This window comes from Mobula hypostoma, chromosome 18 (genome assembly GCF_963921235.1).
Source record: "Mobula hypostoma chromosome 18, sMobHyp1.1, whole genome shotgun sequence".
In the NCBI taxonomy this organism is placed as follows: domain Eukaryota; kingdom Metazoa; phylum Chordata; class Chondrichthyes; order Myliobatiformes; family Myliobatidae; genus Mobula; species Mobula hypostoma.
In genome coordinates this window covers 19,767,776-19,793,927 of record NC_086114.1, presented here as the reverse complement: position 1 = coordinate 19,793,927, position 26,152 = coordinate 19,767,776, and the positions used below count along the sequence as shown (strand labels likewise).

General features: G+C 44.5%; 1 protein-coding gene across 3 annotated transcripts in view; it reads right to left on the bottom strand.

The window, feature by feature from the left end:
- The window catches only part of LOC134358370 (PH and SEC7 domain-containing protein 1-like), a 179,616-nt gene that overhangs the window by 120,245 nt on the left and 33,219 nt on the right, over positions 1-26,152 (bottom strand). For 2 of the 3 annotated variants that reach the window (XM_063070519.1, XM_063070522.1), the window contains exon 1: positions 8,046-8,639. In XM_063070519.1, coding sequence (XP_062926589.1) covers positions 8,046-8,125 — 80 coding nt within the window. In that variant the 5' untranslated portion in view covers positions 8,126-8,639. Of the gene's footprint in view, positions 1-295; positions 350-8,045; positions 8,640-21,882; positions 22,399-26,152 lie in introns of those variants that run through there. The other variant, XM_063070518.1, reaches the window with a different exon arrangement.

Genomic DNA, 26,152 nt, shown 5'->3' with positions numbered 1-26,152 from the left:
GCTAGGCAAGGTTAGAGAAAGCCTCAGCAGATTAACTGGAGGGTTAACACACCGAGACAGGAGCGCTCACTCATTTGCACCCAGGTTTCCTCAGGCATTGGACTCCTGTCCGTCCATCACCCTCAGAACAAGGTCAAAGCCAGCAACTCCACCAGCCCCTCTGCAATCCACATTTCAGGCCACTGTCCCACTCCCTGAACCTCTGGGTGCCAGCGTGACACCGAGCCCCTCTTGTCAGCACACTTGATGTATGGCCACCGTTCCCGCGTTGGCCAGCAGACTCTGCGCTTCTCACCTTGGACGGTGCCTGCAGCCTCTTCTTCTCTCTCTTGCAATGGACCAGCAGCATCTGGAAAGAAGAAATGGGAGTTAGTGAATGCTTCCCATCGAATGCACTGGGTTTATCACCCAGCAGAAAGCTGCAACTAGGTCACTCCAGCCTAAGGCTGGCATTGCATCAATAATAACGTGCTGTTGTAATGGATAAATATCACTGGAAAGTACTGGATGCATGAAGATGAAGCATGCATTGTTGGGTGACCAAGTAACTTAGTCCCTTACCCAACCCTTGCTCCTTCTCCTTCCGATTGTCAGTGGATGCATGGCTGGTTCCACCTCAGCTCTACCTTCTATTCCTTCTGAAGTACGCAAAGGTCTTCTTCTTTGCTGCTGCTTGACAACTTCTCTTGCAGGTTCTTCCTTGTTCCCAAAGTCTCTGCTAGGCTGAAACCTGCCATAGCCATGGGACAGAGCAGGCATCACTGCTAAATGTGGCACCTTTTCCTTGCTCCTGTTCTGGCGCAGTGGAGGCGGGAGTCTTGGGAGCAAGCGATGTCAGTTGGCCCCATGGAGATTTTGTTATTTGTTTCTTGCTCCCTCCATTAGTAGGTCATAGTTAGTAAACTCTTCAAACTTCTGAGAGATTGTCTGCAAAGTCTGATGCATACACATGAACCTCTGCAAATACAACAGTGACTACACTTCAAAAGTACTTCACTGGCTGTAAACTATGTTAGGGTTGAGACATAGAGCAATAGAGCATGGATGCAGGCCATTCTGTCCAACAAGTCCATGTTAGCCATGGTGCCCAAACCAGTTAGTCCCAACTTCCTTCATTTGACTCATATCCTTCTCGCCCCGCACCTCTCTGCAACTGTCAAAGTGTACCTTAAGTGATACTATTGACCTTCTTGAACAACTTCATCTGGCAGCTTACTCCATATATTCACCACCCTGTGCATAAAAAGGTTGCCCCTCATGTCCCTTCTGAATCTTCCCCCTCTCATTCTAAATCTAGGCCTCTGGTTTTGGTCAACCCTACATTTACCATCCACCTTTTCCATTCCTCACATAATTTTAAAACATTTCTACAAGATCATTCCTCATTCATTCCCTGTACCAAGAAATAAAGACCTAGTCTGGCCAAAACCTCCCTACAATTCGGGACTTCTTGCTTATTGGACAACCTTGTAAATCTTTTCTGCATACAGGTCTTTATTGCATCTTAAAGCAGCTCATGGTTGTCCATATAGAGAACATAGAACAGTATAACACAGGTGCAGGCCCTTCTGCCCACAATGTTGTGCCGAACTAAGTAAGGTAATAATGTCTAATTAAACTAATCCCTTCTACCTGCACATGGTCCATATCCCTCCTTTCTATGCATACCCATCTGACTATCTAAATGCCCCTATTGTTTCTGCCTCCACTACCACCTCAAGCAGCACATAAGACCATAAATCACAGGAGCAGAATTAGGTCATCTGGCCTAGTGAGTCTGCTGCACCATTCAATCATGCTTGATCCTTTTTTTTCCCTCCTCCTCAACTCCACTCCCTGGCCTTCTCCCTATAACCTTTGATGCCATGTCCAGTCAAGAACCTATCAATCCTCTCTGCCTTAAATACGCCCAACAACCTGGCCTCTACAGCTGCACGTGGCAACAAATTCCAGGCATCCACCATTCTCAATGTAAAAGATTGTCCTGCACATCTCTTTTGAACTCAGGATTGTAGATGGCATACATACTTTGATAATAAATGTACTTTGAATCTTGAAAACTTACCCACCTCATCTTAAATGCATGACCTCTGATATTAGACCCCACCTCATCTTAAATGCATGACCTCTGATATTAGACATTTCAATCCTGGGAGAATTATACTGGCAGCCTGATCTATCTATGCCTCTCAGAAGTTTATAAAATTCTATCAGGTCTCTCCTTGGCTTCCACCACTCCAGAGAAAACAATCCGAGTTTGTCGAACCTCTCCTTACAGCTCACGCACATTAATTCAGGCAGCATCCTGGTAACCTTTTCCAACGCTTCCATATCCTTCCTATAATGGGGCAACCAGAATTGAATGCAGTACTCCAGTTGCAGTGTAAACAGTTTTATAAAGCAGTATTAAATTTCACACCATTGAGGACACTTTTAAAAGGTGCTGCTTCAGGAAAGCAGCATCCATCATTAAGGACCCTCACCATCCAGGACAACCCTCATCTCTTTACTACCATCGGAGAGGAGGGACAGGAGCCTGAAGAAGCACATTCAATGTTTTAGGAGCAGCCTATTGACCATCCGCCATCAGATTACTGAATGGTGCATGGACCAACAAACACTACCTCACTAGTCCCCTTTCGCACTATGTATTTATTTTTTGTAACTTTTAGGAATTTTTGTCATGCTGTACTGCCACTACAAAACAAATTTCATGACCCACGCCAATGATAATAAACCTGATTCTGACTGAACAATGACATACTCCCACGATTCTACATAAAAATTTACATCCACCTAGACTTCTCTGCAAATATTCATACTCTATGATCCTCTGCAAATATTGACATAGTCCCAGGAATCTAGTTCCAAATACAGACATGCTCTCAAGGATTGAATGTAAATATCAACACCTTCCAGGGGCTCCGTTTTCTACCATCTGGAAGAAAATGACAAGCATGCAAAGGCAAACTGTCCGTCACTGCGCAAATCTTATTAACTAGCAAAATATGATCATTAAACCAAATAAATTGTTTTTAAAAAAAACCACTGAATATGGACACTATATGGGAAGCATGATATATCCAACTCCAAAATAAATAATGGGAAAGACTGGTGAGGAAAATGCATTTGATGTGGTAAAAGACATTCAGCAATGTGCCACATAATAAGCTTACTATCAAAATGGGAGACGATGAACTAAACGGGATGGTAGTGGCATGAATAGAGAATTGGATGAATGGCAGGAAACATATTAACAGTAGAAGAAAGTGTGAGAAAAACTCAGCATATCAGACAGCATCTGTGGAGAACAAACCAGAGTTAATGATTCAGGTTAATCATCCTTCACCTGAACTGGAACAGTGAGGGAGCAAGTTGAAGGGGAGCCAGAGGGTAGAGAGAACAAAAGGAGCATCTTGATGGAGACCAAGGCCATCAGGTGACCCGATGGTTTTGGTAGCATCCACATAATACTCTCAGTGGACACTTTATTACGTAAACCTGTTTGTTAATGCAAATATCTAATCAGCCAATCATGTGGCAGCAACTCAATGCATAAAAATATGCAGACATGGTCAAGAGATTCAGTTGTTATTCAGACCAAACATCAGAATTAGGAAGAAATGTGATCCAAGTGACTTTGACCGTGGAATGACTTCGGTGCCATACAGGGAGGTTTGACTATCTCAGAAATTGCTGATCTCCTGGGATTTTCACAAATTGTAGTATCTAGAATTTATAGAGAATGGTGCGATTAAAAAAAAGACATCCATTGAGCAGCAGTTCTGTGGGTAAAAATGCCTTGTTAATGAGAGAGGTCAGAGGAGAATAGCCATATTGCTTCAGGCTGACAGGAAGGCAACAGTAGCTCAAATAAGCACGCCATCCAACAGTGGTGTGCAGAAAAGCATCTCTGAACCAGCACATCGAAACTTGAAGTAGAAGGGCTACAGCAGTAGAAGACCATGAATATGCACTGTGTAGCTGAATGAGGGCAACCAGTTAGAAAAAAAATATATAACATGTTGAAACTATGATATGCAGAAGAGAACAGCTGATGGAAACGCAGACCACACAGCATCTGTGGAGAGAGAAAACCTGAAAGATTGTTACAGATATATGATCGGGATCATTCTTATGCAAACAGGAAAGGCTGATTATTTGAAAATGTGGAATCCTGCATTGAGTACTAAGTGCTGTCACCTGTCTTGTGAAAGTATAAATTATCAGCTCTCATTAAAAGAACTTGTAGGGCTGTTTAAAGATGACTGGGAAAATCCCCCCTCACGTTCTAGTCAATATTCGTTGTCCAAGCAGTGTCACTCAAAATAGATAATCTGCTCATTGCCTGCTATTTCTGGAGCTTGCTGTGACAAACCAGCTGCCACGTGTCTTACATTAGAACAGTGAATACTCTTCAAAAGGTACTCATCAACTGAAAAGCACTTACAGAATTTATAGAAAGTGCTCTTGAAAGAGAGCTTTCTGCTCTACTCAAAACATTGCAAATTCTGGAAATCCAACAGAAACACTCAGAACGTCTGGTGGCATCTGTGGAAGAGGAAAAAAGAGTTGATGTTTCAGGTCAGAGACCTACCAGATCTCCAACTTGAAAGCTCAACTCTTCCTCTATCCTTTGAAGGCTGAGCGGAGAAATTGGCAAATCCCAAGAGCAGCAGCCAAGCTCACCAAAATGCCAAGAATTATTTGCTGAAAGATTTTGATGAATACCAACTAATAATATCATGCACTTTGGAAATTTATGTGAATAATGTATATTTTGAAATATACAAAACCACTCTCAGGTAGGACTCTAATCAGCAACATTCCAGCAGCAAATGGCACAAATCGTGGAAGTGAAATACGAATGGAAGGCTATGTGGGAGGGAAGAGTTAGATAGACCTTGGATTAACACCATGGGTTAGATAGTACTGTACTATACCATTCTATGTTCACATAGAATGGCCACAAGTCCAAACATCCCTACAGTGGTAGTTGGTGGTAGAGAACAGCATGGAAACAGGCCCTCCACCCTATGGTGTCTAAAATGATTATCAAACACCCAACATATTCTCACTTACTCTCATCTATACTGGGGTCAATATACCATTCCCAATTCATCTGTCAACCTAATACACAAAAAGTGCTGGAGGAACTCAGTAGGCCAGGCAGCATCTATGGAAAAGGGTAAACTGTCGGCATTTCAGACCGGAGTCAAACAGAGCAGTAAACATCATGCCACATAGGAGGGGATCAAGCCAAACACTGGTGGGGAATGCTCATCTGTACCTCCAGAGTAGGAACACTGATCTGCAGCTGTCATTAATTAGTATATGCAGGCTGATCTACAGCAATACCTTCCATGTCCTTAGTTGGTCTATTAACTAACCATCAACTTTTACCAATTTATATTGATGCACCATAGAATGCACTCTGTCTAGATGCTTATTGACTTGTTGCACATAACCACAAGCAACTGCAGAGAGTTGTGGACGCAGCTCATCACATCACAGAAACCAGCCTCTCTTCTATGGATTCTGTCTATACAGTACTTCACACTGCCTTAGTAAAGTAGCCAACATAATCAAAGACCCATCCATCCCAGACATTTTCTCTTCTCCCCTCTCCCATAGGCAGAAGACGCAAAAGCCTGAAAGGTTAAGATCAGTTTCTCTCCCACTGTTATCAGACTTTTGATTAGGTCTCTTGTATGACAAGATGAACTCCTGGCCCCTCAATCTACCTTATGATGTTGCACTTCATTGTTTACCTGCATTACACTCTTTCGTTAGATTTTACATTTTATTATGCATTATTGTTTTACCTTGTACTAAATGTACTGTGTAATGATTTGATCCATATAAACAGTATGCAAGACAAGCTTTTCACCGTATCTTGGAAAGATGATCCTCAGGGCTGCTTACCGCACACATGCTTTGATGATAAATGTACTTTAAATCTTTCAGTGTGACAATCATAAACCAACACCAAAATGTTAGACGGGCCAAATGGCCTCCATTCTCTTTGAACAGGAGAGGATATCACAATTTACATATCCCAGAATCCCATGCAAACCGATGCAAAGAACAGTTATTGAAAAAAAATACCAAATGCAACCAAGCAACTCATACTTGAGTCTTGATGAAGGGTCTCAGCCTGCAACATCAACCGTTTATTCCCCTCCATAGATTCTGCCTGACTTGCCAAGTTCCTCCAGCAGTTTGTGTGTGTTGCTCAAGATTTCCAGGATCAGCAGAATCTCTCGGGTTCACATTTCAGGATGTGGCTCTTCAAGTCTGCTCATCATTTAATCATGACTGATTTTTCTTTACAGCACCATTCTCCCGCCTTCTGCCTATAACCCATAACCCCCTTACTAATCAAGAATCTATTAATCTCCACCTTAATCACACCCAAAGACTTGGCCTCCACAGCACTTGGTGCAACAGGTTCCACAGATTCACCATCCTCTACCTGAAGAGATTCTCAGTTTTAAAGGGGCATCCCTTTATTCTGAGGGTGTGCCCTCGACTCTCCTACTACTGGAAACATCTCCACATCTACCCAAGCCTTTGTGTATTCAGTAGATTCCAGTAAGATTTATTTATTGAGATACAGCATGGAATAGGCCCTTCCCCGCCTTTGAACCATGCCGCTCAGCAACTTCCAATTTAACCCTGGCCTAAGGTGGAGACTTATATGGGAGGCAGGGTTTGAGGGTCGGCACAACATTGGGGGCCAAAGGGCCTGTACTGTGCTGTACTATTCTATGTTCTATGTAATCACTGCACAATTTACAACAACTAATTAACCTAACAACCGGTACGTCTTTGGACTGTGGGAGGAAACCAGAGCACCCGGAGGAAACCCATGTGGTCACAGGGAGAACGTACAAACTCCTTGCAGACAGCAGCAGGAAATGAACCCAGGTCCCTGGTACTGTTAAGCGTTGTGCTCATCACTATGCGACTGCACCACCCTCACCTTTCTGAACAGAATTGTCACGTGCAGTCCATGTGTTAGACCTCTGGACCCTCTGCTATGTCAGAACATCTTCCCTTAGGTATGTGGTGCAAACTCCTGCCAAGGCCAGCATTTACTGATTGCCCTTAAAGTGCCTTGCTTGGGCATTTCATGGAGAACTTATGCAAAAATTGCAATGTTTTGCCTGGAGACATTAACAGGCCAAACCAAGTATAGATTGCAGACTCTCTCCCTATGGGGCACTCGATAATCAAACGTTTTTTTAAAAACAATCTGATATCTTTGTCGGCAACACTATCACCAATAAATTTTGGTTTTAACTCCAGATTGTTAATACAAGGTTCATATCTCTGTGAACTTCTCTCTATGCACCTCTGTAATGAAAAGCCATTGACAGAATTGTTGGGTTCAGTTTATCTCATAAGATGCTGCCTGACCTGCTCCGTGTTGCCAGCGTTTTTAACCCTTGCACTGCTACTCGGGCCTCTTTCTGCTAGTCCATTACATTACCAGTCTAGAGCAAATACCTGCACTACTCCCCCTTTCAGCACCAGCAGCAAAGAATTAAGTTACATCTAGGCATTGCCTGTATCCTCCCAGAGCCATGTCTAGCCAGTGGTCAGTAAACTGTTCCTCGAAATTCACAAAGATTCACAGGCCAGAGGTACAGAAATAAATGCATGCACAGCAAGATCCCACTTTTTTTTAAAAAAAGGCTGAATGGCTGGTTTGTGATTGGGCAGCTGGTGATGCAGGGTGACAGAGGAGCCCCGGGCTACTCCCCGCCCACTTCCCTACCTAGCCTGAGGGCGTGGGAGCTCGGAATTGAGTTCCCTCCTCACCTTCCCTGCAGGGCCTCCAGCCGCGGGGCAGGTGGACCGGAAGCCCTTTGGACAGGGCATTTAACTGCCTGGCCACGCAGAACTCTGCTTTTTTAAAGCACAGTTAGGGTGCCGTGTCTGACGGAGACAGGAAGGGTTAACACATCTCAGACACTAACACACACACACACGAGAGAGGGGAGGGGTTGGAGGAAAATGCTCGTCCCATTCATACTCACAGCTCTCCCGTGGCCAGAACGGGCCCCGAGTCCCCCTGCTGTTGCCAACAGCACAGATTTCCTGCGGCTGTCTCACCCATCCTGGCTGACAGTTCGTCAGCGCCGGCTCTGGAGGGGGTGTGTATAGAGAGGATGGCTGGGCTGGGCTGGGCTGGGCTGGGCAGGGACGGTCTCCGCTGCCCTCTGACCCACACCCTGCCCCGTTCGCAGGTCAGTTAGCTCCGGAGCGAGCCAACATGGGGAGGTGTGGACGGGTCCTTGGCGCCTCCTTCCTTCAGCTGCGGCTGTTTCCCGGCGACAGCGGCTCGGCTGCGTGAAGTGCTGGGGGCATTCTCCGCACGATCTCATTCAGCATGCTCATGCCTTGGTTAAGGCCGTGACCTTGACATCCCGGGACTACCGAAGCGAATGAGTTTGTTACTCACATCGGAGCGGGCATCTTCCCTTCAGGCACACAGCCCCTCGGAGTTTACAGAGCAGACAGATGTACATCTTCTGTCTCTGCATTAGTGCCTCACCTCATCTCTCTCTCTCTCTCATATCAGCCTCTCTTTCACGCCGCTTGAGAAGCTCATGTTTTAGCCGCCTCGCCAAATCTCCTTCATCTGCAGTTCCAAACAATTCCTTATTTTCATGCATGGTCCTGCGAGCTTCACGTGAGTAAGTGCCTGTTCCCTTTCCCCCAACCACACCTCCCTCAACGCGCCTTCAACCGCTGCACTTTATTATCCATGTCACAAATGCGTCGTCCCCTACTTCACTGTGCCTGGCCAAACCCTTCTTCCAAACTTTCCTTGGAGGTGGAGTTTGGAAGGAGGTGGGTGACAGTGAGAGGATTTGTCTCTATTTATATCTGTCGATTTATGAACTCATCAGAACAAGCCTTATTTTGTCAAAGGTTTGCATTTACTTCCTTCTCTGTCCTGTGACTCACCTTCAAGCCTTCCTCTCCTACCACTCTTTACCTCCCTTTCTCCTCCATCACTCTCTTTTCTCTCCTTCTTCCCTTCCTTTCCTCTCCCCTTGCTTCCCACAATCTTTCCCTTCCCTCCTTCACACCCTCTTTCCTCTTTCTCCCCAATCTCCCTCACCTCTTTTCTTTGTTGCCCCTTCCCTCCTTCTCTTTCCTGTCCCCCTCTTTCTCCCTCTCTCATCTCCCCCTTCCTCCTCCTGTCACATTTCCTTCCATCCCTCTCTCCTTCCCTTCCTCCCTCCTCTTCTTTCCTCCCCCCTCTCTTTCTCACTCCCTTTCATTCTTCCCTTTTTTCACTCTTGCTTTCCCTCTCCCCCTACTGACTCTCTTTCTCTCTACTCCCAACATGAGCCACACCACTCGATCTCCTGCTAGGAATCCACAGGTTATCTGCGTGGATAGAGGCAGGCAGGGAGTCAGAATCCACACTTTGGTCTCCTGTACGTGTCGTGGCATTCCAGAGGAATGGTGGCACTCTTCAAACTATGGGACTGATAGCTAAACTCTGGATTATTGTAAAGCTATTATTATAAGACGAACAGTTCTTACAGTCGTGAAAAGAGGTTACCAGGAAGACGGAGAATGTGCTGAAAGCTTCTGAGAAGAAATGCAACATTTCACTGACTCTGTTCTCAGGCTCACTCTCTCTCCAAGTGGAGAAATGATGTTTAGGATGCTATCGAAAATCTAGAATCTTGTTTCATATTCAATGAAATTCCAAGGAATGGAGAGATGTGCTGGTTGTCTGTCGTATCCAACAATGACAGGAGACCTGAGCAGGAGAATTTTTAAAGCCGAAAAGCCATTGCACAGGTATAGTTCCGCTCTCTCAACCCTGGAAATTTGGGTCCAGAGGCCCGAGAGGCCATCACAAACTGGGGTCTTCCTTGGTTGCAGTGGATGACCGTGACTTCTGTGCCTTGTCATGCCCTTCGTTCTCCACAAAGCTTTGCAGAATGGCTTCCTGGCCATTGGATCTTTCTGTTGATCTCATCTGCCCAGTCCATCGGAGCTGACCGTGCTTACTAAGGTAGGCATGTATCACCAGGTATGAGGCCAGCTGGCTACCCTCACCTGGCTTAAACTACCTGTCGAAGCCGTGTACCGGGGTGTGGCTGCTGTCGCATGCAGGCAGCTACTTGGGAGCCACAGGTAGGAGCTGAGTGTCCGGTGGGGCCCAGAGGTGGGTGAACTGCCCCAGAATGGGCACGGCCAACCATTTCAGCAGATGTGCTGTCCCTCCCTGGACACCCCATAGGGATATGGATCATGAGCAAACAAAGGATTAGTTTAGTTTGACATCATGTTCAGAGACATCCTGTTCCAGCAGTGTACTGTCTGTCCTATGTAGTCTATGCATCAGGAGTGTGCAGAGATCTCATAAGTGTAAGGCCGAGTGCACTTCCTCAGAAAGTCCCCATTGCCTACCCCATCTGTAGAAAAACCATAAACCATAAGACACAGGAGCAGGATTAGGCGACTCAAGTCTGGTCCACCATTCCAGCATGGCTGATTTATTATCCCTCTCAATCTCATTCTCCTGCCTTCTCCCCATAACCCTTGATATTCTTACTAATCAAGAACCTATCAAGCTCTGTTTTAAATATACCAAATGACTTAGCCTCCATAGTTGCCTCTGGCAATGAATTCCATATAATCATCACCTTCTGGCTAAAGAAACTCCTGCTCAACTCTGTTCTAAAGGGACATTCTATTCTGAGGCTGTGCACTCTGGTCCTAGACTCCCCCACTATAGAAAACATCCACTCCGTGTGCAGTACCTGTTGTCACCTAAACAGCCTCCTCAGAACTCATGGAACTAGTCAAACAAGGTCCTGGGGGACAGGTTGTGAAGGAGAACAAGAGTACACAGGAGCAGGCTAGTAGCAACAAATAAGTGCAGGAGTGGGCCATTCTGCCCATTGAGCCTGTTCTGCTATTCAACCAGGTCATGGCTGATCTCAACACTATTTTCCCTGATTCTGCCGATATCCAGAAATCCATCCTCTATTTAATGTAAACCGTGACTGACCCTCTACAGCACCAGAGAGCAAAGGATTCCGCAGATCCACTGTTCTCTAAGTGAAGAAATTTCCCCTCATTTCCATCTTAAATAGCCTGCTCCTTATTTTGAATGTGACACCTCAGCCAGATGAAACATCCTCCCCAGCTCAATGTTGTCAAAGTCTCAGAGAATATTGCACATTTCAATGAGATCCCATCTCATTCTTTCAAGCCCTGAAGACTAGCCAACTCAGCTTCTCCTCACAACATAAAACTACCATTCGAAGAACCAGTCTAGTGAATCTTCCCTGCTCTCCTCTGGCATGGAGACACAACCTATATTCAATATTCCAGAGACTGTCAAACCACAGTTTAACATAATTGTATTCCAGTTCACTTGGAATACCGTATTGTGTTCAGTTGATTGCCTCATCTTAGGAAGAATGTGGAAGCTTTGGAGAGGGTGCAGAGGAGATATACCAGGATGCTGCCTGGATTAAAGTGCACGGTTTATGAGGAAAGATTGAGTGAGCTAGGCTTTTCTGTTTGGAGTGAAGGAAGATGAGAGGTGACTTAATAGAAGTGTATAATATAATAAGAGGCATAGGTAGAGTGGACAGCCAGAGACATTTTCCCAGGGCAGCAATGACTAATTCAAGAGGGCATAATTTTAAGGTGAACAGAAGGAAGTATGGTGGGGGGGAATGTCAGAGGTAAGTATTCTAAACAGAGAGTGGTGGATGCGTGGAATGCCTTGCCACAGGTGATGACAGAAACAGATTTAAAAGACTCCTAGATAGGCACAACCTCCAAGAGGATTACAAACTTGTCATGGTTTGGAGGCTTGTGTACCTCAGTTACCCAGAGAGCTACGTTGGCTGGAGTCAGGGATTTATGATTCGGCTCCTAATCGGGTCACCCATGCCAACAGGTCAAAGGGTAGAGGCCAGACTAAGAGTGGTCTACCGGTCCTCCACGTTCGACGGTTCAGATCAGGTCTAACAATCCTGACTGGTCAAAAGCACTACTACAGAAACAGCAGTGAAGAATCCTACATCTGAGTGGCCAAGGACGACAGAGATAGAGGACCTTCACTGCTGTCCTAAATGACAGTAGCATGACAAGCAATGAAGGTAGGCACATAGTTGAAAGGAAAGTGGAGGGCCATGTGGGTGGGATTAGATTTATCTTGGACTAGATTAAAAGGTTGGCACAATATTGTGGGCTGAAGGCCCCGTAGTGTGCTGTACTGCTTAACGGCTCTAAACTTATTTCCTCTACACCTTCCACTTTTGAGATCACAAATCTTGCTGTTTAATCACTTGGCTTCTTAATAAGACCTCTTCTACCTTTGCTGATCACCTTATGCTTATTGAGTCTGTTCCCAGCCCTGTTGCCAATAGAAAGCCTCTCACTTATTCTAAACCCATGAGAATGTCAGAAAATTTACCGAGTCTAATCCTACCTTCTAGCCTTGCGTCCATAGCCATGCAAGTCACAGTCATCAAGTAGACATCAGGGTACTATTTATGTGGGATGCGGCCCACTGTTACTACGTCGCTTTCAGGCAGTGAATTCCAGATGATTAGCGGCCCTGAGTGAAATGGAGATACAGGAGACAGCAGATGCTGAAAGTCTGAGGCAATACACAAAGTGCTGGAGGAACTCAAGTGAGTCAGGTAGCACCTATGGACGGAAATGGATAGTCAATGTTTTGGATCGAGATCCTTCAATGGACCAGTCCAGATCAAGGATATCAACCTGAACTGCCTACTGCCCACTTTACTCCATAGACGTTACCTGAACTGAAAAGTTCCTCCAGCACTTTGTATGTTAGCCCTGTATGAAAGCTTATTTTCCCTCATTTCCCCTCTAACATTTTCACTAAAAACATTAAATCTGCACCACTAGGCTATTAAGTGAATTTAATCCTCCTTATTGATCTATTGGAGCCCCTTGTAGAGCTACTTTTAGTATTCAAAGAAACTAACTCCACTTCTCCAATTCTTCCCTTGTGACCAAGGTTTTCCCGTCCTAGCGAACCTCTAAATGACCTCCACTACTGTCTCATCTCTTAATTTTCTCTGTAGTTGAATCATCCTCTCCCCTCACCCCAGGGTTTCTCATTGGCTTGTGAATCAGATCAGTAACCTTCTAGTTCTGCTCCATGCATTCGGAAATTGGGGACGGTGGTACAGCAAGCTACAAGGTCAACTTTACAGCACATGACACTTTGGCATTGATCCGCAACCTTTTGCAGAAGCTGATTCCAAAACGTGTGGCCTGCTTGACATAGATTTACAGGCTGCTGTGGAGTGCAGAAATCAGTACAATACTTCAAGGGTGTCCTGAACACTGTCCTAATTTTCATCCCATTTGCTCCAGCCAGCTTACTGACGGCAATGCATGAAAGCCATGCTCCCTTGACGCTTCCTTCTGCAATGCGGTCTGCAGCTTGTAGGAAACAGAGGACAACAGCGAGCAAACCGGATGATTCCGTGCAGAGAGATCAACCCAAGGACTAAGATGGCTTCAAGCAACATGTCATTATCAGCCACATACCTGAAGAGAGCTGTTCTAGCTCTGTACGTCCTGCTCATGGGCCAGCCTGATGATCTCCGGCCATGGGACCACACACCACCTAACCTCATTTTAAATGAGTCCATGCGTTCTCTTGTTGTTGGTTATTTTATTTAAAGGACATCACCAGGAAGTGCAGGCAAGCAGGCTGCCCTTCTTTGGCTCTCTGCCAAAGCTGTTTCCACATTACACTGGAGACTTTCTTCACGCAGATAGAGAAAGAAGCATTGTCCCTTTCTGCAGGCCTGCTTTGGTTGTAAGTACGTAGTTACAAAACAATTGGTTAACCCTTTGGCGCTAAGTTGTACTTGGCTGTTTTCAAAATAATAACACACTCATAGCAGAAAAAGGACTTGTATTGACACAACACACTATAATAACCCTCAGAAGCATTCCAAAGTGCTTAACACACAATGAGAGCATTAGGAGGCAGATTCAGGTGCCACCTTGCACGCAGCTCAGTTATGCTCCATCGGTTTCATCTAGCCCTGGTGGCGATGGAGGAGGGTGGAATGTTTGCCAGGGCACCAGGATAACTCCCGAGCCATGGAATTTGGGTTAATTGATGACTGTAAACTGCCCCTAATGCTGTGAAGTAATTTTGCAGCTCTGCATAACTGTGGTTAGACTAAACTTGGAGCATTGCGTTCAGTTCTGGTTACCTCATTTATAAGAAGGATGTGCAAGCTTTAGAGGGGGTTTACCAGGATGTCGCTTGGATTAAGTTCTATGTTCTGTGTTGCAAGTGAATGGCAGGGTTGATTGGAACAGTGTGGAGAATCGGTCGCAAGGAAATTTAGTAGGGAAAGATTGTGAGTCAGCCCAGGCTCGATAGGCTGAATGGCCTCTTCCTATATTAGAACATAGAAGTACAGTACAGGAACAGGCCCTTCGGCCCACAATGTTGTGCCGAGTCAATTAATTTAGTAATCAAATTGCCAATTAAATTAATCCCTTCTGCCTACACATTGCACATATCATCCATTTCCCTCCCATTCATGTGCATATCTGAACATCTCTTAAAAGTTCATTATGTACAGTATCTGCCTCTATCACCACCCATTCCAGCAACCCACCATTCTCTGTGTAAAAATCTTGCTCCTCACGCTTCCTTTGAATTTACTCATTCTCACCTTAAATGCATGCCCTCTGGTAATGGATATTTCAACGCTGGGAAAAGGATACCGTCTGCCTCCTCTACCTATGTCTCTCATTATTTTATAAACCCTCATCAGATCTCCCATCATTTGCTGCCGCTTCAGGGAACACAATCCGAATTTGACCAACCTCTTGATACAACACATGCAAGGGAAGCCTATAAGTAAGTCAAAAACCAGAGGACACAGCCACAGAATAGAGGGACCTTCTTTCAGAATAGAGATGAGGAGGAATTTCTTTAGCCAGAGTGTGGTGAATCTGTGGAATTCTTTGCCACAGGCAGCTGTGGAGGCCAAGTCTTTATGTATATTTAAGGCAGAAGTTGATAGGTTTTTGTTTGGTCAGGGCATGAAGGGATATGGGGAGAAGACAGGAGATTGAGGCTGAGAGGAATAATGGATCAGCCATGATAAAATGGCGACGCAGACACAATGGCCCTTATGACTAATTCTGTTCCTATATCTTATGGTTTCCTTAAGGGAAAATCGTGCCTGACAAATCTGTTAGAGTCCTTTGAGGAAACAACAAGCAGGATAGACAAAACCCCTTATTTAAGAGAAGATGTGCTGACATTGGAGAGGGTCCAGAAGAGGATCACAAGAATGATTCTGGGATGAAGGGCTTATCGTGAGGAGCGACTGATGGTTCTGGGCCCTTACTCACTGGAATTTAGAAAAATGGGTGGGGGGGAATCTCATTGAAACCTATTCAATGTTGAAAGGTCTAGATAGAGTGAATGTGGAGAGAATGTTTCCTATGGTGGAAGTCTCTAGGACAAGAGGGCACAGCCTCAGAATAGAGGAACATTTCTTTACAACAGAGATGAGGAGGAATTTCTTTAGCCAGAAGGTGGTGAACCTGTGGAATTCCATTGCCACAGGTGGCTGTGGAGGTCAGGTCATTGGGTATATTTAAGGCAGAGTTTGATAGGTTCTTGATTAGTCAGGGCATGAAAGGTTACAGGAAAAGTGCAGGAGAATGAGCTAGAGAGGGAAATGAGTCAGCCATGATAAAATGCCAGAGCAGACTCAATGGGCCAAATGGCCTAATTCTACTCCTACGTCATATGGTCTAATATGAATTTCCAAGATTAAGATAAATGAATGCACCACCATTCCATTGTAGTCCATGCAACCTATGCTCAAGACTATTGTTTTCCATTTCTGGTAAACCTCTGCAGACCTTCTGGAGATGACACGAGAACAAAATCTCTGTTTCTCGCATGTGTTCTGGAACATGGCATCGGAAGCAGATTCAATAAGGAATTTCCAAAGGGAATTGGATAAATGTGCCACCACATTGGCATCAGCCACTCCTTTCCAAAGCTCCTCAGCACCCTTCCTCACCCCCATGCACAGCCATTTTACAGTTTCTTGTACATTGTGTTTTACAGGATTGCTTTTATTGAGTTTTTATGCTTCATCGGATCCGGAGTAACAATCATTTTGTTATCCTTTACACTCATGTACTGAAGAATGACAATAAACAATTTTGAATCTTGAGGTGATAGGACATGGCCCGGGAGAAGGGCTCATTGGATAACCATCAGGGAGCTGGCACAGATACAATGGGATAACAAGTACTTCAGTCCTGCAGTATTCCATGATTTTAACCCTTGACCTGCCAAAAAGTAAACATTGAACAAAGATGTACAGAAAGTACATGTAGGTTACATTGTTCAGAAAATGGCAGGTCTCATCCTAGCTTGCTTTCTAGTTATTGGTTTGTTAGGTCACTTTGGAGGAACTGAACCAGGTCTTACCTCAGTGCACCTGGCAAAACCAGGTGGGTATACACAGGCACACCTGAATTGAAGTCTAAACCAAACCCTCTCTGACTCAATGGGGGGGGGGGGCATGGTTCAGAGACAGGCTCAACACAAAGGGCTCTAGAGGAACACAGCAGGTGAGGCAGCATCTGCTGAGACATGAAAGACTGCAGATGCTGGAATCTAGAGCGATTACAAAAAGTGGTCGCTTGTGGCTTCAGACTGGATTCACCACTAGGCCCCTCTTCAGCAATATTAGCAAAATCTACCAGTCCTTGAATAACAATTTAGACATTTCCTCCCTCTCTCATTTGTTGCTCCTGTCTGACACTCTAATGCCAAACCCATGATCATTGGGTCTAGATTATTTCCTTCACCTTAATAAGTCCCATAGATGACTATCAAACTTCCACAGATGTCTGCATCCTGAGCTAGTACAGCAATTTGAATGTACGGGGATGTAGCGGACTTGGACCAATGGATCATGAACACACCTTTCCCCACCATCAGTAGTATTTTCAGGAGGTACTGCCTCAAAAAGGCAACATTCCTGTTCAGAAATCCCCACCATCCAGGCCATGCCATCTTCTTGTAGGTATCACTGGGCAAGAGGTATAGAATCCTGATGACGCATGCCACCAGATTCAAGAACTGATACTTTCCTTCAACCACACGGCACGACCCTAATCACTACAATTTAGCAATACAATGACTACTTTGATCGTTCTGCACTAAAATGGAATTTGATTTCTTTTGTTCTAATTGTGTTCGTTCTTTGAAAAATTGTGTATAATTTAAGTTCAAGTAGAACTGTACTGGGCGTTAGTGAACATTCGAGGTGTGTTCCCACAGTACAGTTGCATTTAGACTTTTCTACTTTTATACAGCACTGTCCTTGCAATAAAGACTAACATTCCATCTGCAGTCACCATCACTTGCTGTACCTACATGGTGCCTTTATGTGCAGGGTCACACCAAAGCAGAAGTAATAAACCTCATTCAGTACGTGACTTCATACACTTGATTCCCAGCATGCTCACTACCTCATCAGTGGAATTTCAGATTGAGAAAGTTCAGTCTTACCAGGTTCCAACAGTTCAGGAGTAGCAATTTTTCATTTTAAATGTCATTATAATCCAGTTTCACAATCTGCATTTGGTGGGATTTGATCCCACAATCTCCAGATCACTAAATCCAAAGCTGCAATGGCTCTACAACTGCATTTTGCATGGTTAATCATGAAAGATATACATTGAGCAATGCACAGAAGGTCATCACTAGCCCAGCAAAGAGAGGTGAGGTGTTACCTAATACAGAGCTGTGAAGATTGAGAAGAGCACCGTGGCAGTGTTGGGAAATGTATGATAATGCATTTTGGTAAAAGGAACAATAGTATGGACTATTATCTAAATGGGGAGAAGGTTCAAAATTCAGAGGTGCAGAAGGACTTAGGAATCCTCATACAAGACTTCCAAAAGGTTAATTTACAGGTTGAATCTGTGGTAAAGAAGGCAAATGCAATGTTGGCAATTATTTCAAAGGGGATTAAATATTCCCTTCAGTAGTTGTATAGACACCTGAAGAGTAGACTATCTGTTGGATGGAAGTGACCAACAACTCTGATAGAGGCAGATGCCAAGTTTTTAAGCTCACCAGTGGGAGTTGGTGCTTTAGCACTGCTGGCCCACCACCTCAAAGAAGTCTTGATCATAAGCGGGCTGAAACTCCTGAAGACAAGTGGCAGATCAACTGATGATCCCACTGGTGATAGTACAGGACAGTTAACATCTTAGTCCATGTGTATTTTGTAACTCTAAAAGCAAGAAAGTAATGCTGAGGCTCTATAAGGCACTAGTCAGACTGTACTTGGAGTGTTGTCAACAGTTTTGGGTCCCATATCTCAGAAAGGATGTGCTGCCATTGGAGGGAGTCCAGATAAGGTTCACAAGATGATTCTGGCAATGAAAGGGTTAACATATGAAGAGCATTTGGCAGCTTTGAGCTTGTACTAACTGGAATTTAGAAGAATGTTGGGGGGATCTCATTGAAACCTGCTGAATGTTGAAAGGGCTAGAATGGGTGGAGGTGGAGAGACTGTTTCCTATAGTGGGGGTATTCAGAACAAGAGGGCACAGTCTCAAAATTGAGAAGTGACCTTTTAGACCAGAGGTAAGAAGGAATTTTTTTAGCCAGAGAGTAGTGAATCTGTGGAATGCTTTACCACAGACTGCTGTGGAGGCCACGTCCGAGGGTATATTTAAGGTGGAAGCTGATAGTTTCTTGACCATTCAGGGCATGAATGGTTATGGCAAGAGGCAGGTGTATGGGGTTGAGTGGGATCCGGGATCAGCCATGATGTAATGGTGGAGCAGACTCGATGGGCTGAATGGCCCGACTCTGCTCCTATCTCTTATGGTCATTTAGGCAATTGCTATGCTGAATATTTGTACATAGCCTACACTTAGAAACCAACTGCAAGTTACCTCATAATCACAAGTAAATGTTCTGGAGATCCAGATACCTTATTAAGTTGAACTTGGTTCCATTAATATCATCCAACAGTCAAACGTGGATCAATTTTGCGATAGAGAACTGAACAACAAAGTGTTACTTGCACGGACAACATAAAAAGGTTTCTTTCATTATGAGACATATAGAGAAGCCAGTAACCATGGTACCCTGCCCTTGGGGGGTGGGGGGGGTGCAGTGGTGTAGCAGCTAGCGTGATGCCTTACAGTGCTAGCAATCGGGATTCAATGCCTACGACTGAATGTAAAGGGTTTGTACATTCTCCCCATGACCACCTGTGTTTCTGTCAGGTGATCCAGTTACCTCCCACGTTCTGAAGATGGGTTAGTAAGTTATGGATATGCTATGTTTGCACTGGAGGCACGGCAACAATTGCAGGCTGCCTCCAGCACATCCTCAGACTGTGCTGGTCAGTGACGCAGATAATTGACCTTCACTGTATGTGCAGCGTACTCCTGACGAACAAAGCTAATCTTTAATCTTTAAAAAGTCCACTAACATCCTTAAAAACTTATGATACTCTTCAGAAGGAACAAATTTTGCTTCAACAATGCAGTTACTGATCTGAGTGAGCAGATTTCTACGTTGCACCATTCTTGGCGATAACATTCCTGGGTAAGATGAAATGGTAAGGGAGGCCCAGCGCAAGATGGGCGGGATGCATACAGACCCCAACTGCTCAAGTATCACTGAGATGTAATGCTGTTCCTGGGATATCCGAACAAGTCAATCTTGTGTGTCTGAGGCAGCAACCTGGCAGGGTGCTGTGGACTACTCTGTTGGGCCATAAAGGACAATGGCCCAAAACACACATCACAGGATCACATCACAGGAGTGCTTTCGAACAAAATGTGGCATGGCCACGTATTGGGGCAAATGATAAAAGCCTGATTAAAGAGTTAAATTTTTCTGTACAAGGCAGAGGGAATTCCAGAACTTTCTATCCAAGCAGCCGATACCTAGCTACCAGTGCTTGAATATATAAAATTGTGGATACACCAAGGTGCAGGAATAAAGGTCCACAGAGCCCAGAATGGGTTACAACAATAGTGAGAGGGCTTGAGATCAACAGAATAACGGTGTCATACACTACGGAAACAAGCCATTTGGTCCGTTGCATCCATGAACACCACCAAGCAGCCATTTATGCCTGTAACCATGCTACCAAGTCCTTGGGGCAGCGCAGTAGTTGGGAGCTGGCATAATCCTTTACAGTGCGCCACTGATTGGGGATCAATTCTCACTGCTATCTGTAAGGAGGTTGTACATTCTCCCCATGACCATGTAGGCTATGTTGGTGCTGAGAGTATGCTGACACTCGCAAGCTGCCCCAGCACATCCTCAACCTGCATTGGTCATTGACACAGACAATACAATTCACTGCTTGTTTCAATGTGACAAATAAACTGATCTTTCATCTTCAAAAAGTCTATAAACCTCCTTAAAAGAGTATGATAATCTTCAGAAGAGAGACATTTTACTCCAGCATTCCAATTACTGATTTGAGTGAACAGGTTTCTCCATTGCACCATTCCTGGTGATGACCATCTCGGTCAAAATGTAATGATGAGGGAAGCCCTGAGGGAGATGGGCAAGAAGCACACAGACTCCCAAGCTGCTCAAGTATCTTTGAGGTTTGATGCTGTTGGTAGGATATCCAAACAGGTACGCTGTGTGCCTACTGCAGTAATCTGTTGCAGAGTGCTATGCTGGGCCATAGAGGACAACTTCAAGGATAGACCAGAACATTTCACAGGAGTGTTTTCAAACGAAATGAGGCATAGTCACATATTGGGGCAAATGATCAAAGCTTGATTGAAAAGACAGGCTTGTCTGTACAGGACAGAGGGATTCAGGGAGGGAATTCCAGAACTTTCTACCCAAGGAGCTGATGCCTGGTTACTAGTGGTTGAATATTTAAAATTATGGGTACACCAGGGTGTGGGAATGAAGGACCACAAAGCCCAGGATGGGTTAAAACAATAGTGAGAAAACTTGAGATCACAATACAGGGTCATACACTAAGGAAACAGGCCATTTAGCTCATCGAGTCCATAGATATCATCAAACAGCCATTTACATTATTCCCATATTCCGATTTATCTTAAATTCCATCATCTCCCTCCAGATTCTACTACTCATCTACGCACCAGGGGCAATTTACAGTGTCCAATCAACCCTCCAACTCGCACGCCTTTGAGATGAGGCAGCAAACCGAGCACCCGGCAGAAACACACATGGTCACAGGTAGAAAGTGTAGTCTCCATACCGACAGCACCTGAGGTCAGGATCGAACCTGGGTCACCAGAGCTGTGTGGCAGTGGCTCTAACAGCTGCACCACTGTGCTGTCCATGAGATGTCACAAATAAAGAGTGCAGTAAGTTTTCAGTGCTGACGCACGAGCACAGGCTATCAAAACAATCTGCAGGAGGAACTCAGCAGGTCCACCAACATCTGTGGGAGGAAAAGATAGTCTTGATGCAGGGTTTCCACCATGCATGTTATTATCTAGCTACTCTGCACTGCCTCTGTAGCTGTAAAATTTAATCTGAGTTCTGATACTACCTCATGGCACCGTGTAATGAAATTATCTGTATGAACAGTGTGCAAGACCAACTTTTTACTGAACCTCATGAGACAATAATAATGCAATTCCAATCCCAATTTCAACTGAGTTCCTCCTGCAGATTGTTCGTTGCTCCAGATTTCATCATCTCATGGTTCTTCATCAGCATATCTACCCCTCTCCACAGTTCAAATTCTGAAACTATTTTCAAATTCTGAAACTATTTTCGGGCCTAGTTCAAAATGGATTGCCACCCACCTGGATGAATAATCTGACTTTGGTTCATCGGCGCCCATTTCAAGAACCCCCTTGAGTAAATGGTTGCCTGTGTAGAGCTGGCGCCTGCTGAGAAGGTTCTCGGACTTGCTGTAGCCCACCATTGGATTGGCGTTTGGATTCCTGTCTGCTCTTGACCCCTGTGACTTGGGGCTTTCTGGCTGGTTCAAGTCCCCTCTGGAGCCTGTGGATGAACTAGCATTGCTCCAAGTTAAGAACTTCTCTTCGATCAGACGGGCGTTCTGCTTAATCTGTTCCTGGATTTCTGAGGTTAGGGTTGGAAAGTCAAAGGTGAAGTAATTCCCCTGGCTTCTTCTGGGGGAGGCCAGAATTTCCACTGAGTCAAGGCTGGTGTAGGAGGTGCCTTTGGCACAGTGAGACTCCAGGATGCATTCAAATTGTTTGCTGAAGGTGTCAGTGCCGTCTTCAGAGAGGCTTCTGGAAAGACTGACCGGGGCAACAGATGGAAGAAGGTTTTTGACCTCTGTGTCTGGTGACCTGAAGAAGGCAAAGAGATTGAATCATGCTGTACAAGAAGAGGCCATCCAGCCCACTGTGCCTGGGCTGCTTTTAATGACAGAGCAATCTAATTAACCCCACACCTCAGCTCTTTCCCTGTTGCTGTGGGTCTATTTTTCCTTTCAAGTATTGGGCCAATTTCCCTTTGAAAGTTGTCATTTACCCTAGCCAATCTCAATAGGCCTCAGGCGTATGAAATAAAAGCAGACTGTGCTGGAAATGCTGGAGAGGGCCCAGAGGAGGTTCACAAGTTATCCCAGGAACAAAGGGTTGATATATGAAGACTGCTTGATGGCTCTGGGCCTTTACTCACTGGTGTTTAGAAGAATGCGGAGGGGGACCTCATTGAAACCAATTGAATACTGAAAGGCCTAGACAGAGTGGACGTGGAGAGAATATTTTCCTATAGTGGGGGATGTCGATGACTAGGGAGCGTATCCTCATCTTCAGAACAGAGATGAGGAGAAATTCCTGTAGCCAGAGGGAGGTGAATTTGTGGCATTCATTGCCACAGACATTGGCAATATTTAAAGCGGAGTTTGGTAGTTTCTTGATTAGTAACAGCATTAAAGGTTACAGGGAGAAGGCAGGAGAATGGGGTTGAGGGGGATAATAGATCCGCCATGATTGAATAGCCGAGCAGACTTAGTGGGCTGAATGGCCTAATTCTGCTTCTATATCTTCTTGTCTAAATACTTAGCAGGTCAGGTAGCATCTGTGTGGAGGAAAATAGAGTTCACATTTTAGATTGCTGACCTTTGATCTGAACTGGGGAATAGTTAGAAATGAAACATGCTTTACACTGCAGAAGAAGGGTAAGGGGTGGAGATAACAAAAGGTAAGGTCAGTGATTGGCTAGACTTAAGGAAGGCTGAATAACACAATCAGTGACTGAAGTTCTGGAAATCTGAAATAAAAACAGAAAACATCAGAAAACTTCAACTGGTCAAGCAGCATCTGTGGTAAGGGAAACAGAGACACTTCAGTTCAAATTTCAAAGTACATTTATTACCAAAGTAGGTATACCATATACAACCTTGAGAGATTTATCTTCTTGCAGACAGCTCCAGAACAAAGAAACATGATAGAATCCATGAAACCCCACACTAAAAACTGATAAACATCCAACATACAAAAAAAAAGAACAAATCATGCAAACAATAAAAAAAGTAAACAAATAACACACAGAACATGAACTGCAGAGTTCCCGAAAGTAAGTCCACAGCCACGGAATTAGTTCAGATCAGAACAGACAGGCAGAGTGACACAGCTGGTAGAGCTGCTGCCTCACATTCCAGAGACCCGGGTTCAATCCCTACAGAGGCCGTACCTGTGGTGTTTGAGAGTGTGTAGGCTTTCACCCGCACCCCAAAGGCAAGTGGGTCGGTATGTTAATTGGCCACAGGTATATTGTACCTAGAGTGTAGACGAGTGGCAGAGATTGGGAGTAGTTGATGGGACTGTGGGGAGAATAGAAAATACGATTTGTGTAAATGGTTGGTTGCTGGTGGATGCAATGGCCTGTTTTAGACTTTACCTCTTTGTGACAAGCTGGGAAATAGGTAACAGTGCCAACTTAGTGAGAACAGCTAAGGAGGCTTGGTTAGATGAAACTAACTAAATCTGACAAAGGAAAGAGAAAGCAAAAACTTAATGCTGAAAGCATGAGTCACAAGGCCGGACTGGCTAATTATTAAAACTAGCAACATTTAAAGGCAATAAAATGCCAGTTTTTGGGGATTATATCTGTCATGCTGGATCAGTTTGGGAGTTTATTCTGACAGCACATTTGGGTTTGGATCAGCCCGTGTGAAGGCAGCCCATGTTTACTCTGCGTCAAGGGCCAGAAGATTTGCTTAACTGATGATCAACAGCAAAGAAGGTTCAGCACAGTAAATCCATTTCCCTGCTGGTGGTTAGCAGAACTCAGTGATTCCCAGTGGGGAGGTACCACCCCCCCCGCTAATGAGATGGTTATGTGTCCTAAGGGTGCGTGAGGGGAAACAGAAGCCGTTCGGGGGCATTCAAGATTCTTGGCGGGGGGGGGGTGGTAAGCGGTACCCTAACTTGAGGCACGAAACCTGACCGTGGAGCTGGCACTTCCCAAAAAAAAGGATGAGGCACTGGAACACATGAAGAACCATAGCTCTGCAGGAGGTGAGCACTCGTTGTCACAATGCATCTGAAGCTCGGCAATCTGACTTTACCAACCAAACAGACTTTATTGGGGATGCATAAACTAGCAACCAGGGTGCCCAACAGTTCCCCTTGACTCGTAGCACAAAACGAATTCATGCAATTGAACAACTGGTAAGTCAAGTACACCCTCTTGACTTTCTCTACGGACCTACAGGAAACAGGCTGAGCAACAATACAGTGCCGTCTAGAACTAAATGGTGAAATAGAGTCAATCAGTGAATCTGCCGATCCCGATGATTCCTCTTGAGGAGCTCAAAGCTTCGAATGAGCAGCTAAGAACCATCTTTGGGGATTATGAGACATTACATGATTGTTAAACCACATTAACAAAGGTAACTGACCGAAAACCTGCTCAGTCCTGACTAACATTCAGATTCCAATCTGAATCCTTGTCAATGTAATTTTCACTGTTGTGATCATCTTCATCTTCACCTCACCATTCCTTTGCGTGCTGCTACCATCGTTCCATTCATGTCAACTCAATGCCATCATCAATATCCAATAGGAATTCCCAGTTTGTGTTTTTTTTTAATTTTAATTTAGCCCCACTAATGATGGATAAACATGTATGGAACAATCACTAAGAGTCTAAAGGCAGTGAGGCCTTGGATTCTAATGCTGCTACAGAAAGTGCATCAACACAATGTTACATACCTGGAGTATGGTTTTATTTCATTCTTGCCAGATCAGCAATGCCTCTAGTGTCTTATTTGTAATACTGTACTGTTTAATGAAGCCATCAACCCATCAAGATTGCAGGAACACTTCCATAAAAGACACCCTGAAAAGGCTACTTATGGTATTATCCAGTTCCAGAAGATGAAGGAAGCATTTGAAAAGCGTTCTACACTCGAGTCATTTGCCAAGAAAGCTAAAAATGACCTTGATAGTCATCTTATAGCTTCTTATAACATTTCCAAAATTATAGTAGTGTGGAAAATCTCATACAACTGGTGAAAGATTAATAATGCCTGTTGTATCAGAAGTGCTCACTACTGTTCCTAAAATGGATACCAGTATTTTAAAATCAATTCCTCTGAGTAGCAACTCTACAGCTTGTTGTATTGATGAAATGAGCGAAGACATTGAGTATCAACTATCCACAGAGCTACAAAAAGCAGAATCTGGGATACAACTGGATGAGTCAACTGTGCAAGACAATGAGGCATTACTGATGGCATATGTACGGCAGTTCAAAAATGGAAAAGTTTATTAAGAGATTCTCTTTTGTAAAAAGTTAAAATCAAATATCAATGGTGAATCGATCTATGACGAGCTCAAAATATATATATTGAGACTAAAAGTATTCCAGTTAGGAACATGTGCAACAGATGGAGTACTGTATATAACAGGTCGCCTGCTGGTTTAGCGGCATTTATGAAAAAAGAAATTCCAAGTCTGTTTGCAATCCATTATGTAATTCATTGTCAACCGCTCACAGCCAAAAACCTCAGCCAGCACCCTTTTCCAAGCATGACTCTTGTAATATCTGCTATCAACAAAATTACAGCACATCTATTAAATAGCAAGATAT